At 39.2% G+C, this 15,202-nt stretch overlaps 1 protein-coding gene across 1 annotated transcript in view; it reads right to left on the bottom strand.

Annotated features, from left to right (window-relative positions):
- Positions 1–14,531, bottom strand: part of VPS41 (VPS41 subunit of HOPS complex) — a 112,516-nt gene extending 97,985 nt beyond the window's left edge. The window contains exons 1-2 of the mRNA XM_085051602.1: positions 14,418–14,531; positions 10,521–10,559 (exon numbers count right to left, since the gene is read on the bottom strand). Coding sequence (XP_084907728.1) covers positions 10,521–10,559; positions 14,418–14,453 — 75 coding nt within the window. The 5' untranslated portion in view covers positions 14,454–14,531. The remainder of the gene's footprint in view (positions 1–10,520; positions 10,560–14,417) is intronic.
- Between the last annotated feature and the right edge of the window lie 671 nt (positions 14,532–15,202).

The raw sequence follows: 15,202 nt of genomic DNA, 5'->3' as shown, positions 1-15,202 counted from the left end.
CATCCAATCGGGCATATTAGCTGTTTCAATTGTGCTTAACGCTCGCGTAGTTTGCATAGACCCCAAAGGCACCCAAGGGCTAGATCGATTCCCACCCCCCAGCGGCGGGGGTTCCCCCGGCTGTGCGGCTGCCAAAGTCTTTTGCATGTTAAAGGCAGGACGGCAACTCTCAGGTTTTTCTCTACTCTCTGCGGCTGCCACTTTCTCTGCTGTTACTTTTGCAAGTTCTCGCTCTGCTGCATGTTGCTGTAAGCAGGCTATTACTTTACTCCACGGTTTGCCAAGCTTTTTTGCAGTTTTATTACCCTCTAGAAGTAAACTAGCTCTATAATTTAACCACTCCTTTACTTCAAATACTGTAACAGGATTTGTAAAAAATCCATAGGCTTGTCCTACCACAATCAGGTCAGCTAACTGCAATAGAGTGCCTTTACTCAGTCCATGCTTTTCTAAAAAGCATAACAATAAACATTGGGCTACTTCCATCTCCATTTTGGTCCAGCTGGGTTTAAAGTACCTTGGTCGCCGCCGTCAGAGCGCACCGCTGGGGCGTCTCTCTATTTTCTGCGGTGACCAATTGCAGCTTTTCTGAAGTAGCCCTCACGGAAGCAGGTCTTGATCAGCCCGAGCCTTCGGATCCCTCCCCCCCAAGCAGGGGCGATGATCTTAGCCCACCAGCGCTGCTCCGGTACCTCTCCGTTCTCACCTCTTTCTGGAACAGGGTCATAAACTCTGCTGCCAGTGTCCATGGTCGTCGCTTCTCGGAGCAGAGTCCTAAGTCCTGCTATCTGTGTCTCCGTATCACGTTGGGGTCACCATTTGACGATCGGCGAGAGAGAGCTCACACACGACTTAATATAAGTCATGAAGCAAGCTCCATTTTATTTCACCAAACGAGAAACTTATATACTGTTACAGATGTTTCTAATTATAGCTACACACATATCTGTTCTCACATATTCAGGGAACCTCCTGGTGACTCCCTTAATTCTTTCTCGTAACACTCTTGACTCCCTATCTTTTCTCATGACATTCTTTTTACAGCCCAGAAGCACAGCTGTGGTTCCCAGGTCTTAGTTTCTCACGACAGCTTGTTAGGATTTTTACTGAGGCCTGACTATGCTGAGGCTTTGTTCAGGCCTGCTCAACTAACACAAGTTTTGCTGGAAAACTTTTCCAACACTGCGACTTACCATACTTTGCTTATACGTAATGGCAGTAATTAGGCTTGACAAACCACACAGTTTCTTCACCCTGGAAATAATGCTCCAGTTTAGACACCCTTACTCAGATACAACTAAGAGCAAATTCTTCAGCCTTGTCTGGACAGTAAGGCAAGATGCAGGCAGAGCAACTCTCTACTGCAGCTCTGCATGACTGGGTCTGCTGACAGGGTTACTCTCAGTTTTGGGATGCGAATAGAAAAGGAAAACAGTGACTTTGCCTGCGACAATGTTATGAAGGTTAAAAGGCTGAAGGACTGCCTTCCAAGTACCAGTCAATCCCACCTATAATCCAGTTATCCAAAACACACAGATTAAAGGCGCTGGTTCCCACTGTTGCACTTAACCTCCATTTTTAAGAGTGCAGAGTCCTGAAGGCTCACAAGTCTGCCCCTAGCCTGCCCCTTACAAATCTCCTCTAATTCGTCCCCTAGTAACCCTCAGATGGATCTTTGCTGATACCCTAGCTCCCCTCAAACACTTTATCAAGCCCTCCCAGCCTAGACTCCAAGTCCAATTTCAACACTTTTCAGTGGGCTTGTCAAGAGCCCCATCTTCTTTCTCTTCAAAACTACCATGTCCACAGTTGGAAGCTCACTTCCAGCCAGGCAACCCTCAGGGCATAGCTCTCCTATACAGTTTTTAATGACTGCTTATAACCTGGCATGAAACAGCTGTTCACAAGACACCAGAATCCAGTGTACCACACCAAGTACACTAAAGTTGGTTCTTGGAAAAGGTAGAGCACAGCTCCCATCCCAGCAGCACACCCACACCAGCTCGCAGACATTCAGGGGACAGAGATCAAGACTGACCACTGAGCAATTGGATTCAGAAATGCAGACAATTACCATCCTATATTTCCATGTCCTCTGTCCATGCCTTAAAAGCACAGATGTTCTTATAATTCATGGAAGGAAAAAGGAATTTTATTTACTAATTCAGGGTAGACATACGCAAATGAACACACTGCCCATTTGCTACACATGGGAATATGGCAAATGAATAAAAAATCTAGCAAAAAAACCTACTGCAAGTGAAAATATCGTGTGGGAGCAACACATGACTTAAATGTAGGAGGGTTAACAATCTTAATTTTAAAGAAGAAAACACTAAGCAGCAAGCTGTAACAAATTGCTGTCATCTGTTGATGAACTTGAGGAAGTAACATTATCATGTCATAACACAGTTGAGAGATCCCTTTAACTTCCACCCTACATCACATTGAAATCCCTGTACTATTTGGTAAAAACAATGAATAGGTTATTTTGGTTTTTGAGAACATGAAAATGAAGAAAAACTCCTAACATTTACCTACTAAATGGCTTACCCTGCTCACAGCTTTAAGTGCAATAACAACTAGGTTATACCTGTGATGAGGTAAATCTGCCTTCTCCCTGTCTTCCTTGTTGTATTCCCATTTCACAGTCAAAACAGTCAGTCTTTATAAATCCTACTATTGCCTTATGACTGCAGGCATCAGAACATCACTTGTAATTTAAAGATGAAGGGTAGAAGTTTTGAACCCTACACATTAAATTGGTATATTATCTATTTGATATAAGAAGGAACACAGGAATATTTCTGGATATTTGTCCACTTCCCTCTATCCTAAAAGCAAATATGCTCTTCACAGCAACTTCATGTAATCTGACCCGCTATTAATTGCATTAAGTGTGTAAACCAGCAGAGTCTTACTCTTCCTCAGCACCATTTGGAAAAACTTATTTGAAGATGATGACCAATTCCAGTCAGAATGGGGATAGGAGGGAGGTTTGTCTTTGGAAAGTTTTAGAAGTCAAAACTGTCAAAAGATGCAAATTAATGAGGTGGCCAATGAGGACAGAACACTATCATTGCAAAAGATGCAGCTATTTACTCAAATTTCTTCCATTGTAACATCCGGCTTCTTTGGCATTTGCCTCTGACGCTGCCACTTTTGAAAGAAACTGCACGCAAGACAACCCATTGCCTGCCATTCTGACATGGAAGTCAGGAAAAAACCTAGGCCAAGTCCTGTTTCTTCTCACACTGACTGGAACTTATGTTACAGTTTTGAAAAATAATTAAAAAATTATTTCTGGAAAAAGTATCTGGAAATTCATAACAAAGATTTAAAATTTTCATTTCTGAATTTTTTTTGCAATTATTTCTGGAAAAAGGAGCTGGAAATTCATAACGAAGATTAAAAATTTTCATTTGTTGCAAAACTTCTGGACGATTGTTACTCTGTATAAGCAAGAAACACATAAAGTGTAATTTGGAGCTAATTTGGTCCTTAAAAAGATAGCACCTCAAACTCATTTACTAGAGCTCTTCAATTAGATGTACCCATGTTGTTTTTTTAAAAGACTTCTGTGTTCTAAAGTGATGCAAACACACCTTCCCTGCTGGCCATTTTTAGGTCTTACTCTGCCTTCTTTCAAAAGAAAAAAAAATCCAGAAGCAAGCAGAAGAAAGCATTCCATCCCCCACTGGTTTGGATGATATATCCACTTGTGCTGAAGAATCAAGTGCCACAGAATAAACAAGTAGAATTATTGTAGTAGGATGTGTAACTATTATGAAGCGCAGCTTCATCATTACCGTTTCTCCATCTCTAGGATTTAGTTTCTAGACTTGTGCTCCTACGTCAGTGATAAAGGGACTATCTATGCTATTTTCAGGATCAGCATCCTTACTCAATTTGTTTCAACGTAATCAAACATTTAACACTACAGGAATATCAAGAAAAGCTCAGACTAAGGCCCTTAACCAGGCTGCTTGATAGTACCAAAACTGGAATACAATTTTACTGCAAGTTTTTGTTTTATTTACTGTGCTGAATTTAAATCCTGAGCCCTTTACCAGGCCCTTTGGAAGCTCACTAAGAGAACATAAACCTCTTTTCCTCCATGACTTTCATATCAAAAGGTGTTCCTACAGAAAAATTTCAACAAAGCAGAAAAAAAAAAAGATTTAAGAATGAGAATAGCAAAGAACATTTCATCTTGAAATCACTGATTCAAAAGCAGGTAGAGCAATAGTGAATAAAAACTAGCAACTCATTGAAGTTTCCAACTTGCATAAGAATTAATTTCAATTCTGCAGCTATTGCTACACAAGGAAACAACAGGCATGAAGACTGAAATTTCTAAACTATGACAGCATGTTTGTGACTTATGATACTAAAAATATTTTCCCCTGATTCTATGGTGAAAATATAGTAATGTTAGTTCAGTGAAAAATGTGAATAACTTCTGATCTAGTTCCTTTACAATTGTTCACACGGCATATCACCAATGCTTTTCTAGTACCTAGCTGAAAAATTGGTAAATATGGATTAGGATCGTAAAATTTCACACCGTAGCTTTCTGTTCTCCCCATGCATTTTCCACAGGAATTTATTTAATACCCTGGGAAAATGCAGATATACACCAGGAGCATGGAATGAAGATGATATGGCTGCCTGTGAATATGTCTCAAAATGGGCTGCATTTACAGTATGAAATGACACACACAGATGAAAAACAAAGCAGAGAGCATTTTATTTCTTCGCAAAACTGTTGTGGCATACTGAGTATTAGACTATATTTGTACAACACCAATTAAAGATTTACTCCTACATGTTTGAAGGAGCTGGGCACCAGCCATATTTTGAAGCATAAATAACACACAGACGACACACTACAGAAGCAATCCTCATAAATGGCATGTTTAAAAAAATAGTAGCAAAATGTCCATATAGTACAATTTGGTTTCATTTCAACTTACATCAATTTATTTTACTGGTAGTTTTGTGCATGACAAAGAACACCTGAGAACTTCCAAATCCACTTCAGTGTTCAAAAACATAGGATTAGTCCATCCACACCAAGTGCAACATACAGAGGCAGCACAGAATAGGCTCTTTTATCTTCCAGTCCAAATCCAATTCCAGCACATAAAAATCCAAACGCAGTTCAAATCTCAATGAAGCTATGCATTTCTACTTTTATTGTCCTTTTGCTGAGTAAGGAACTTGGGCAAACATTTGTTTCCCCTTTGAACACTACTGAAGCAGCACAGTTGCCATCTTGTGATCTACTGCATATGAAAACCTGACAGTGCAGTTTTGGGAATAGCAGTTTTTGAAGTTCACCTTCCCACCACTGGGGAAGAGCTGAATTTCACTGTTACTTTCTTTTAGCAGCCAAGAGTGTTATTCCATGCAGAGAAGTAAGTTTAGTGTTTTGGAAAAGCCACATCTGCATACTCTGCTAACACAGTAGCTCTGCAATTGCATTTCATTTATGAAGGAAGCCCACCAGCATTCTTACTTTTTATGTATTCCACAACACACAGATAGAACAGGCACTTCTGGTTAATATTAATAGCTCATTAAATGAAGTACCTAATTTTCACCCAAAACCAGAACATCTTGAAAGAATATAGCAATAATCCATTTCTTCCTGCAAGTCAATCCTCTAATGATGTTTATTATAATGTTAGTTACTAGTCACTGCAAACTTGTTTTTCAAATTAATGTATGAAAAGATTCCATTTAAACTTCAATAAATAATTTACTACGCTCATCCTACTGACTCAAATTGATAAATTATTTGCATTATACATTTTCTCATCAATAAGGAGAACTTTGTACTTGAATTTATGTAACTTTTTCTTCCATTCTCCCAATTTAAAAGGCCAATTTAATTTAAAGCCGTGCAGAGGGAAGCGATCTCTCTTCAGACTGCCCAGATATGTGAAACATATATCTGCCCAGATATTTTTGAGCATTTTTCTCCCGTTCTACATTTTAAAAAATAACCTAGAGTACAACTATTCAATAATAAGGAAAAGAGGCATGATTAAAATAAGTACTTTGGAAAAGGTCAGATGGGACAAAAAAGACAAAAAAAGACAACTTGGATTAACATACAGTAGCCAAATTTACATTTCAAGCATCAATTTTTCTTGCAATGCTGATGCCCCTTCAAATGCTACTATCCACAGAAGAGCTTACCTCTTCCAGCCCAATGCTCCACACTCCATGATAAGAGAACATTTGATGGAAACACAGTATGACAAGGAGCCTTTTTCACCAGATGCTTTATTTACTTGAAATTATTTAATTGCTTTGACCTAATCTAGACCCAACCTACAAGACTAAAATTTGGAGTGCAGTGAAAAGAGAAAGAAAACATCAAGGCTTTTAGTTGCCTCTTTTTAAGGCTCACATTTTTCTGTAACTGTGTTCCTGCTCTGATCAGTTTTCAAAACCTGAAAGAACAAAACCACTACTAATTTCAGAGGTAAAAGAGACAGGGATAGTTCTAAACCACTAGAAATAGTTTGAGCACTGGATTAGCCATGAATTTCTATAATACCTTTCTCTCTACAAACTCTTATAGAATTTATTAATATAGTGTTTAAATAACAAAACAAGAAACTAAATGAACAAACATGTCATTTTCACAGGGTAACAGTGATCAAGACAGAAAAAAAACGTAAGAAGGGGATGTATAAAAATAGATATGCTAGAATGGAAATATATGCAATACTGATTACTAACACATTTGTGTATCTAACAAAAAATACAGGTATCAATGCAACTTTAAAAAAAAATTCTATTCTAATACCTCTTTGCAGAACATTAACATCTGCAACCACATGGCTTTTTTTTTTTTTGTGGTTTAACAAACAAATAATTGCAAACCAAAAAATTTCTACTGTAGTTCAGCATCCAAAAAAACCCCAAAATCAGTGAAATGCCTTACATAATCAAGGATCATTTCTTGGGTCATAACACTCATTTTATAATTCCAGGGACATTTGTTTTTGAAAGGGTGCTTCCTGTAAAAAAGTCACATGCTGAGTCAGCACAATTTGCTCATAGACCCTGTACAAAATTAGAAAGGAGGAGAAAATTTTAAGACTTTTATCCTTTGCTAATTATCTGGCAAAACATAGCTATCCATCTGACAGAAAACAGCTCAATTGTGAAAAGTAAGATTTTACAGAAACAGACGCATTGCAAGGAAGAATAATTTGAAAAGAAATTCAGATTCAGGCAATACATAATTTATGGAGCTTTTTTTCCTCCACAGTTTACAAATAGCCAAAAGTCAGGTTACTTTGCTGTCTATTTTTTAGATCTCATCAAATTTGACAGTCCAAACAGGTGCTATAAAATAAAATTAAATAAGCCAATGAAACCTAGGACTTTTTGGCTAAACAAACCTGCTCACATCCAGCCTCAGATCTAACATATTTGATGATTAGACAAGGTTGGGATAAGTAATGCAAATATACTTCAGAAAAAAAATTTAAAAATCCCCAAAACCAAAAATGCACCAAAAACCACCAAAACCAAATGTCTGGAGCCAAAGATACAAAAAGCAAATAACTGTGCTTCAAGACGGTAGTAAAATTACCTTGCAAAATAAGGAGGTTTTCTCCTAAGAATTAGAAGGCTGTTAGATAAACAGCTTCCTCATCATACCATATCCTAATATATAGCAGTCTGTCTACAGCAAAAGAAAAAGCTCATAATACGCCAAATCATATATAAGAACAGGAAAGAAAAGTGTCAGCTGTACTGCAGTTACCAGGAAAGATCTATCACATTTCTACAAGTGCTACAAGTTCCACAAATTTTACATGTAACTGCAGCTATCTCTACATTGAAAGAAAGGTCTGCTTAACATCCGAACAAATGCATCATCTCTGCTAATTGATTCCTTTCATTTTACATATTCTGACTTAAACAGCTGAGAAGTATTTTACACTAGGGCACCTTTAGGAACTCTATTTCCTGTGGAACAATCAATCAGTGGAACCAAACTTACATTAATGAGCTTTTAGATGACGTACATTCAGGACAGTCAATTTTTGCAGATTCCCACATTTGAGGCCTATGACTAAGCTCTACCAACAAGTCTGTACAAATAAGCATCCTGGCAATTGTTAAAGAGCCTGTAATTCAAAACAAACCAAGCAGGTAGCAAAATAGCATTAGAATCTTATTTGCTGAGGATGCTAAAGGAATGATAGTAAGAGAGCTGCTGCATGAGACAGAATTAATGTATATTTGATTCTTTGCTAAGACAATGGCACAAAAGTGTAAAAGCATCAGGAAAAAAAAAATCATATTTTGTTTACACATCCAGTTCAGAAAGAGGCATAATTTACTCAAAATCAGAAATTTTAATGTTGCATTCCTCCATAATAAAAATATAACTATAATGTAAGTTGGATATGTGCCATGTGCCTCTGGAATTATTAGTAACAATATTCAATTTTATAAGAAGAATTTAAATTAAATTAATTGCAAGAGTAATGGTATCTGTAAAAATTGTTAGTACTATAGTAAGATGTCTGTGAAATCCATGCCATAAATATAATATTTTTAATGGCTAAAACTAGACAAAGGCTGCAAGAATTACAGTCTCTGATTCTAGTACTACCACCACAAAATCCATCCCTGATTATTCAAACAATAGGCCACCCAAAATAAATAATTACAATTTTATGATCACAAGAGATAGGAGTGAAACCTAAGTTTGATCTTAGCTCTGACCATACTTCAAATAATATAACCCAGCCCTGAGAACATTTACACTTTCTGCTTTTACCATTTTTCTTTCATCTGAAAAATCATTAGAAATAGTCTAATGAGTTTCATTCTATCCACTATTTACTGATGATCAAGATACTACAGAGTGGACTTAATATGCAAAGACAACTAAAGCAAAGCATTTTCACAGACATTAGAATGACAACTGTTCTTTAGATCCAACATCTACATTCTTAGTGCGAAACCTTCCTTTTCACTTCTCTCTGCATGTGGAATTAACATTAAAAACTCATCAATTTTAACAAATGTCTAGTTTGAAATTTTAGGACTTTCAATTTTGTGAAAGATGCATGATGCGTATTTTTACTTAAGGTAAAAAACAATAAACCCACACCAATCTGGCATCCCATTCATGATTAATTCTGCTGTAAATACTGATTTACTACCAGCTGAAATCTTGAAAGGTCATTAAAAATGCTGCTAAAACAAGTTTTCATTGCAATAGGCTTTAAAGGAAAAAAAAATCACCTCAGTAAGTATGTGTTCGCTATCCTGTGAATGTCAAGCCTTGAGAGGATTACTATTCTACTGAGTACTGAGTCGTTGCCCAATGATTGTTTATCTGCACTCCACATCACAAAGCACTATTCAGAATGAAAGCATTTCACACTGAGCAAAAAAAAAATCTGGTCCAGGCAGCTGTTCCACAGAGCAATGTCACAGGGCCAAAGAAATCCCTGCTTCTCACCAGTAATGCCGTGCAGTGCCACTTAAGACAACCACTCATGAATGGCAGAAAGAAAAAAATTATCTCGCAAGAAACAAAGCCATCATCCTCTGCAAAAAGATTTTTTCAGACTCCACCACTACAGTCTCTGCAGTATCCACTGTCATAGAAATTAGGATTTCTGTCTGCTTAGATCTTAAACCCAGATCTCAAGCATAAAGATTTGTCCCAAGGTAAAGAACAGAAAATCTTCCTGATAGCAAGTCCATTAAAGTTTTTTAAGTCTGGGAGCCACCTGGACTTAGATATATAATGGGCGGAAACACTCAAGGTAACAATCTTCTCTGTGTCATCTGTTTTTGCTGGTGGGCAGCAACTGAAGCTGCTCAGCCACCTTTATTTCTTCCTTCCTGTAGCCATCCTAGACCACCCTGATGACAATTACCTCTTTCCAGATCTTTTATGATCCCTTCAATGATGGCAGGTTTGGAGTTAGTACATTACTGTTCAGGGACAAATTCTCGAACTCTCTGTAACTCACTTCCTCTTGTGACCCCCAGCCTCCTTTCCCAACACTTACAGCAGTGTAGGCAGACCTCTCTAGAACATGAGACAATTTTTGATAAAACATCATCTTGAGAACAGAGAGTCTACAGGACATGATTAAGTCTAGACTGCGAAGATATTAAAATAATACAGTGATTACCTGAATGTAGTATTACTGCATATATAATTATATTCACAAATTTTCATTTTATCAAAACAAAAGCATGTGCATTTGAATTTGTCTCTCAGTATAACTAATTTTCCTATAATGGGGCAATTGTGGGTTTTTTTTTAATATAAAGAAGCTTCTAATAGCAATTCACAGCTTCTTTTTAATAATTCAAACCCAGATTAACAATCCTTGCTACATAATACTGGCCAAACTTCTAAAAACAACAAGTGAAGTAGTATTTTTCACTCCATATTGACAAAAACTTGCGCTGACTACACTGACACAGATTTGAGTGTGAAACATTTCAAGGGTTACCTCAGATTCATCTGTTGATTCCTCATTAGACCTGGTTTCCTGAAAAGAAAACAAAGAACAAAGGGTAATTAACTAAGTACATACATAACTGAGTAGTATTTCCCTTTAAAAAGTACTTTCAAATGCAAAAGAAACACAAAGTTCAGAGTTTCCATCCTTGTCATTCATATGCGATTTGTGCTTGCACTTGCATTTGAGTTCCACACTGATACTCAACAGCAGCAGAGACACTGTAGTCAGTTAACCTAAAACAGAGTGATTGGATCAACTGAGAATCTGTTCCTCTGATAGCTTCCCCTATTCCTGAAGCAGCAGCAAGTTTTGCAAAGAAACTGCCCATATCTTGACTTGCAAGGCAGAATAGCATTCTCAAGGTATCCACAAATTAGCTTTGCTATTCAACTATTCAGATGTTAATAGGCTTATTTTAAACATCAAAAATTCCAATCCATTTTCCATAGAAATCTAGCATTCAATGCCTTTCTCCTTCCCATCCTCTGTTAATGCAAGTCGCGGCTTTCTCCTGCCTTTGAAACAACTGTACCTTTAAAACATCTCTTTCTGGCAAGATTCTTACTACTGTACAAAAAAAAAAATTTTGTAAGTCAACCCCTGCTCATCTTTTGTCTGTCCAGTGAAAAAATCTGCTGATGCAATGCCTCCTCAAAGAAGTCAGCAAAACTAAGATTTACTAATCATATCTATCTTTATCAACAGCAATGAAGGATTACAACTAATACACTAGCAGGGAACGTAAGTATTTTAACAATAAAATATGATATAAACAAAGAACAAGCAAGAGAGAAGGCAGCATTTCAAATCTTATGAAGGAGTCTTTGAAGAGTAAGATTAATAGGTCCAGAATTTCACCAGAGAACAAAAAAACACCCCAAACTAACTAACAAAAAACCCATCAACAACAACAAAAAACCCCAAAAACCAAAAAAAACCCACCCTTACCAACAGCCCAGAGAAAAATTGGAAAATATTGAAAAGGAAGAAAATTTAATGCACTGACAACCAGCATAATTTTTTGTTTCTCACATTTATTTATTTTCCGTGCTTATAAAATACACTGATTATGACCTATATGTCAAAAGCAAAAGACTCCTTGTCATTAGTGGAGGCTCACATTGATGCCCATAATGACCATCACAGCAGAGGGGAGAGAAGCAAAGCATCACTTCCACTTGCTACTGGAAGCTTAGTGCAAGTTGCTACCACGATTACTGACATCTTTTTCCTCCATTTTACTCACTACAGCCAGGTCCATCTGTAAAACATTCATCCCATAGAAGGATTATCAGTGTAGTCTACACTCGAGATGTGAGTTGGGAAACTGCAAGTAGGAAGTCCATGGGAATCAAGGGAAGATGAAGAGGGAGTAAAATCCTGCCATCCTTTTAACTTTAGGTTTGACTTTGCAAGCAACTCTTTGTCTGTCAGTCTCCCAGTCTCCAATCACAAGCTGCTGTAACTTTTCAGAAAATTCCAATTTTGTTACATAGTATCTTTGTGCATCTTAAACTCTACTTAACAATAACCAAGTGAGAACAGAACTAAAACGTTGCGGTGTAACATTGCCAGCTGATTGGATGGGCTAAAACACCACACAAAGTCCAATGGAAAGTATCATCAGATTCCTAATAAAAAATCTGATTTTCTCCCTTGAATACCAAGAGCTGTCCACTCAACTCCTTAATGAATCAAAATTATTAGCACTGCCATTATGATGTTTTGATATTATTCACATAGTTTGGCAAAAAAAAGCTCTCCCAAACAAGGTAAGGACTTACAGCAAGTGACATTTTTGCTGGTATACATGAGACTTTCTCGTGCAGCTACACCACCTACAGCTGCCCCTCATGGTTCCAACCGCTGTGGCTACTTAGGAGAACAGAAACTTACATTCAGGATGAGCACACTATCTAACACCATGGAGACAGACCAACACAGCAGGGGTAGAGTTAACAGCCCACTTACTGAGACAGCAGCTGGTCCTTACACTCACCTGAGTCACTTAACTAAGGAAGTTGGTATGTGCAAAGGCATCCCTAGAAAATACTGACATACAAAATCAGGGCATGCCAGAAGTTGATTCCAGTAATCAGTCCAAGTGAAGTAAGAAAATATCGATCTATTTTTATTTAGGACACCTACCCTGGTATCCCTACTATATTCACAAGGCATCACAACCCCAAATAATAAATTTCACAAGTAGCATACAAATACAGGTAAATGTTTCATGGTCTTTATGTTTTATTGCAGAAAATAACCTACCTGCAAAAAATGAGAGGAAGCCTTTGCTTAGGAAAGCAATGCAGAAACTGTATTTGTTCCCAGACAAGAACTTAGCTGAATATGCTTAGAATTGATAATTATCTACTAAATCACTTTGCTTGCAACTTAACTATGAAAAGCTTTTTCCCTGGGTTCTCCCACTTGCTTAGGCAAACTGGAACAGTAAACTGCAGTTATGATTGTCCTAGGGTTTTGTTAGGTTTCTTCCCCTCCCTCCACATGCACGAACTGAGAGGATTATCCTCTACTTCCACTTTTTCGTCACCTTGTAACAGTGAAAATGAAATCCCCTAACAGGGATTTGTAGACAACCAGAATCCAAAATCATGTAGGAACAGCAGTCACTAGTAGGTCTCAGACTGTAGGGGAAAATCAGCAGTACACTTCAGCCAGCTGACAAACCCTGTTGCTTAAATAGCCTAAGAATGAAGTAAGGGAACACAGATGAGGAAAACGGAGAAATGTGAAGTAATCTCTCACCATTATAATCTCACTTACCGGATCCAACACAACTTCTCAATAAATTCTTAAGCATGCTTTCCAACATGATGTGTACAGGGTTTTCCCTTTCCCTGCTTTTACAAACATCAACTACATGCTTAGGCTCATAACTTAAGCCTGATGGAAGGTGAAAGCCATGAAACTGGAGTTATAAAGAAACATAAATGCGCAACACACATATATATCCCTTTCAGTAGAAGTGTGCATTCTGCCCACAGGAAATAAACTGAAATTAATACGGTAACTCTCCTACCATAGTCCAAAGAGAGCAAAACACAGGCTGGTTTAATCTCTTGTATTATTAGACAAACTTGTCAGAGTTTCACCCTTCCAAAGGCTGCCACAGTTAAAAACTCACCAATCCTGGGGAAAAAAAGCTCCTCCAAGGAAACCAAGCCCTTCCAACAAACCGCTAACAGCAAGGAAGGTGAAAACCAGTTAGCAATCTGTAACTCTGGCCAGTTACCTTGAAATAATTCTAAAACTCTCCCACCTTTAAGCATCCAGGACAGACAAACATGGCACAACTCACCTCTCTGTCCAAATATTGGCTCAGCAAAGTAACATTTTAAAAGTACTTTAAAGGGCTGGGAACTGCACTTCTTGCTTTACTTTTTTTTCTTGGGAAGGAGCAACCTAGGCACGGAGAGCTTTAGGAGAACACCCAGTTTAGGGAACAACAGGTCACCCTCGATTTAGGGAGCAATAACGCCAAACTCCTCAACTTCTGTCTCAGAAAAAAATTCCCCTGTGGAGATGAACTTGGTCATGTCACCTATGTCCCTTGGAGAGACCCTCCCTCCAGCTCTTTAATCTTGGGTCCACTGTGGCGCCAGATACACTTCTAAATTCTCCGTTCCCACCAGACCCAGGTTCAGCCGCCTCCACCTTCCCTCCTCCACCCCGGCGCAGCCAGGCTGTCCCGAGGCCGTCCCCGCCGGCCCCGCACCCCGCCGAACAGGCTGCCGGCCTCTGCCGTGGCACGGGCACTGTTCCTCCGCTCGCCCGCTTCCCTCCCAGCCCCATGTTTCGGCCGCCCCGCTCTAAAGCCCCGCTCCTCGGCGCTGCGGCCACAATCTACTGAACAGCCTCTACCTTCTCCTCCGCTTCCGCCATGGCTCGGCCAGGCATCTGTCATATGAGGGGCAGGAAGCGGGCGGCGCGGCGGCACTCTGGGAAATGTAGTTTCGGCGGGGAGGGATGGTTCCCTCAGGGTTTTTTTGGGGTGGTGGTTTTTTTGTTGTTGTTGTTCTTTTGGGGTTTTTTTTGTTGTTGTTTTTGGGGATTTTTTATGGTTTTGGTTTTGGGCTTGGGTCTTTTTGTTTGGTTTGGTTTGCTTTGCTTTTTGTGGGTATTTTTTTCCCCCTTTTTCTCCTCCTTTGTTTGCTTTCTCAGCCCTGCTGAGGTGTGGTGGCGATGCCGTGCAAGCTAAACAGAGGGCAGACGCAAGGCTGGACCCAACGGACAGCACAGCCCAGCCAGTTTGCCTCTCTGCCCTCCTTAGCCGCGAGACGCTTTTTAAAAGCTGAAGTCTATGGATTCTCTCAGGGAGACCGGCATGATCTCCCAGCTCCATGGTACGCCCAGCTGTGATGAGGCTGAAGGTGGTCATTTCAGTGCTGGATGAGGTGGCCCCTGATTAGCGGGGGCTCGGGTGTAGCTGAAGCCAAGAGCCGCTGGCAGCCTGCCTGTGCCACTGTCTGTGCAGCAGTGCCAGCGCTCCCGGCCCAGGCCCTTCGACTGTCATCCAGCCGAGCAGCACCTGCTGGAGCACAGCTCCCCTTTCCCTTAGATCCTCCGGTTCCCATTCGATCCCACATGTAGCAGCTTCTGTCCTCTTTGTACTTTTTACTTAGTTGTCAGATTTGAAATGGCCCACA

The sequence above is a fragment of the Lichenostomus cassidix genome, chromosome 2 (assembly GCF_008360975.1).
Source record: "Lichenostomus cassidix isolate B80296 chromosome 2, HeHo_3.0, whole genome shotgun sequence".
Taxonomy (NCBI): Eukaryota; Metazoa; Chordata; class Aves; order Passeriformes; family Meliphagidae; genus Lichenostomus; species Lichenostomus cassidix.
This window is presented reverse-complemented; position numbering and strand designations above follow the sequence as displayed.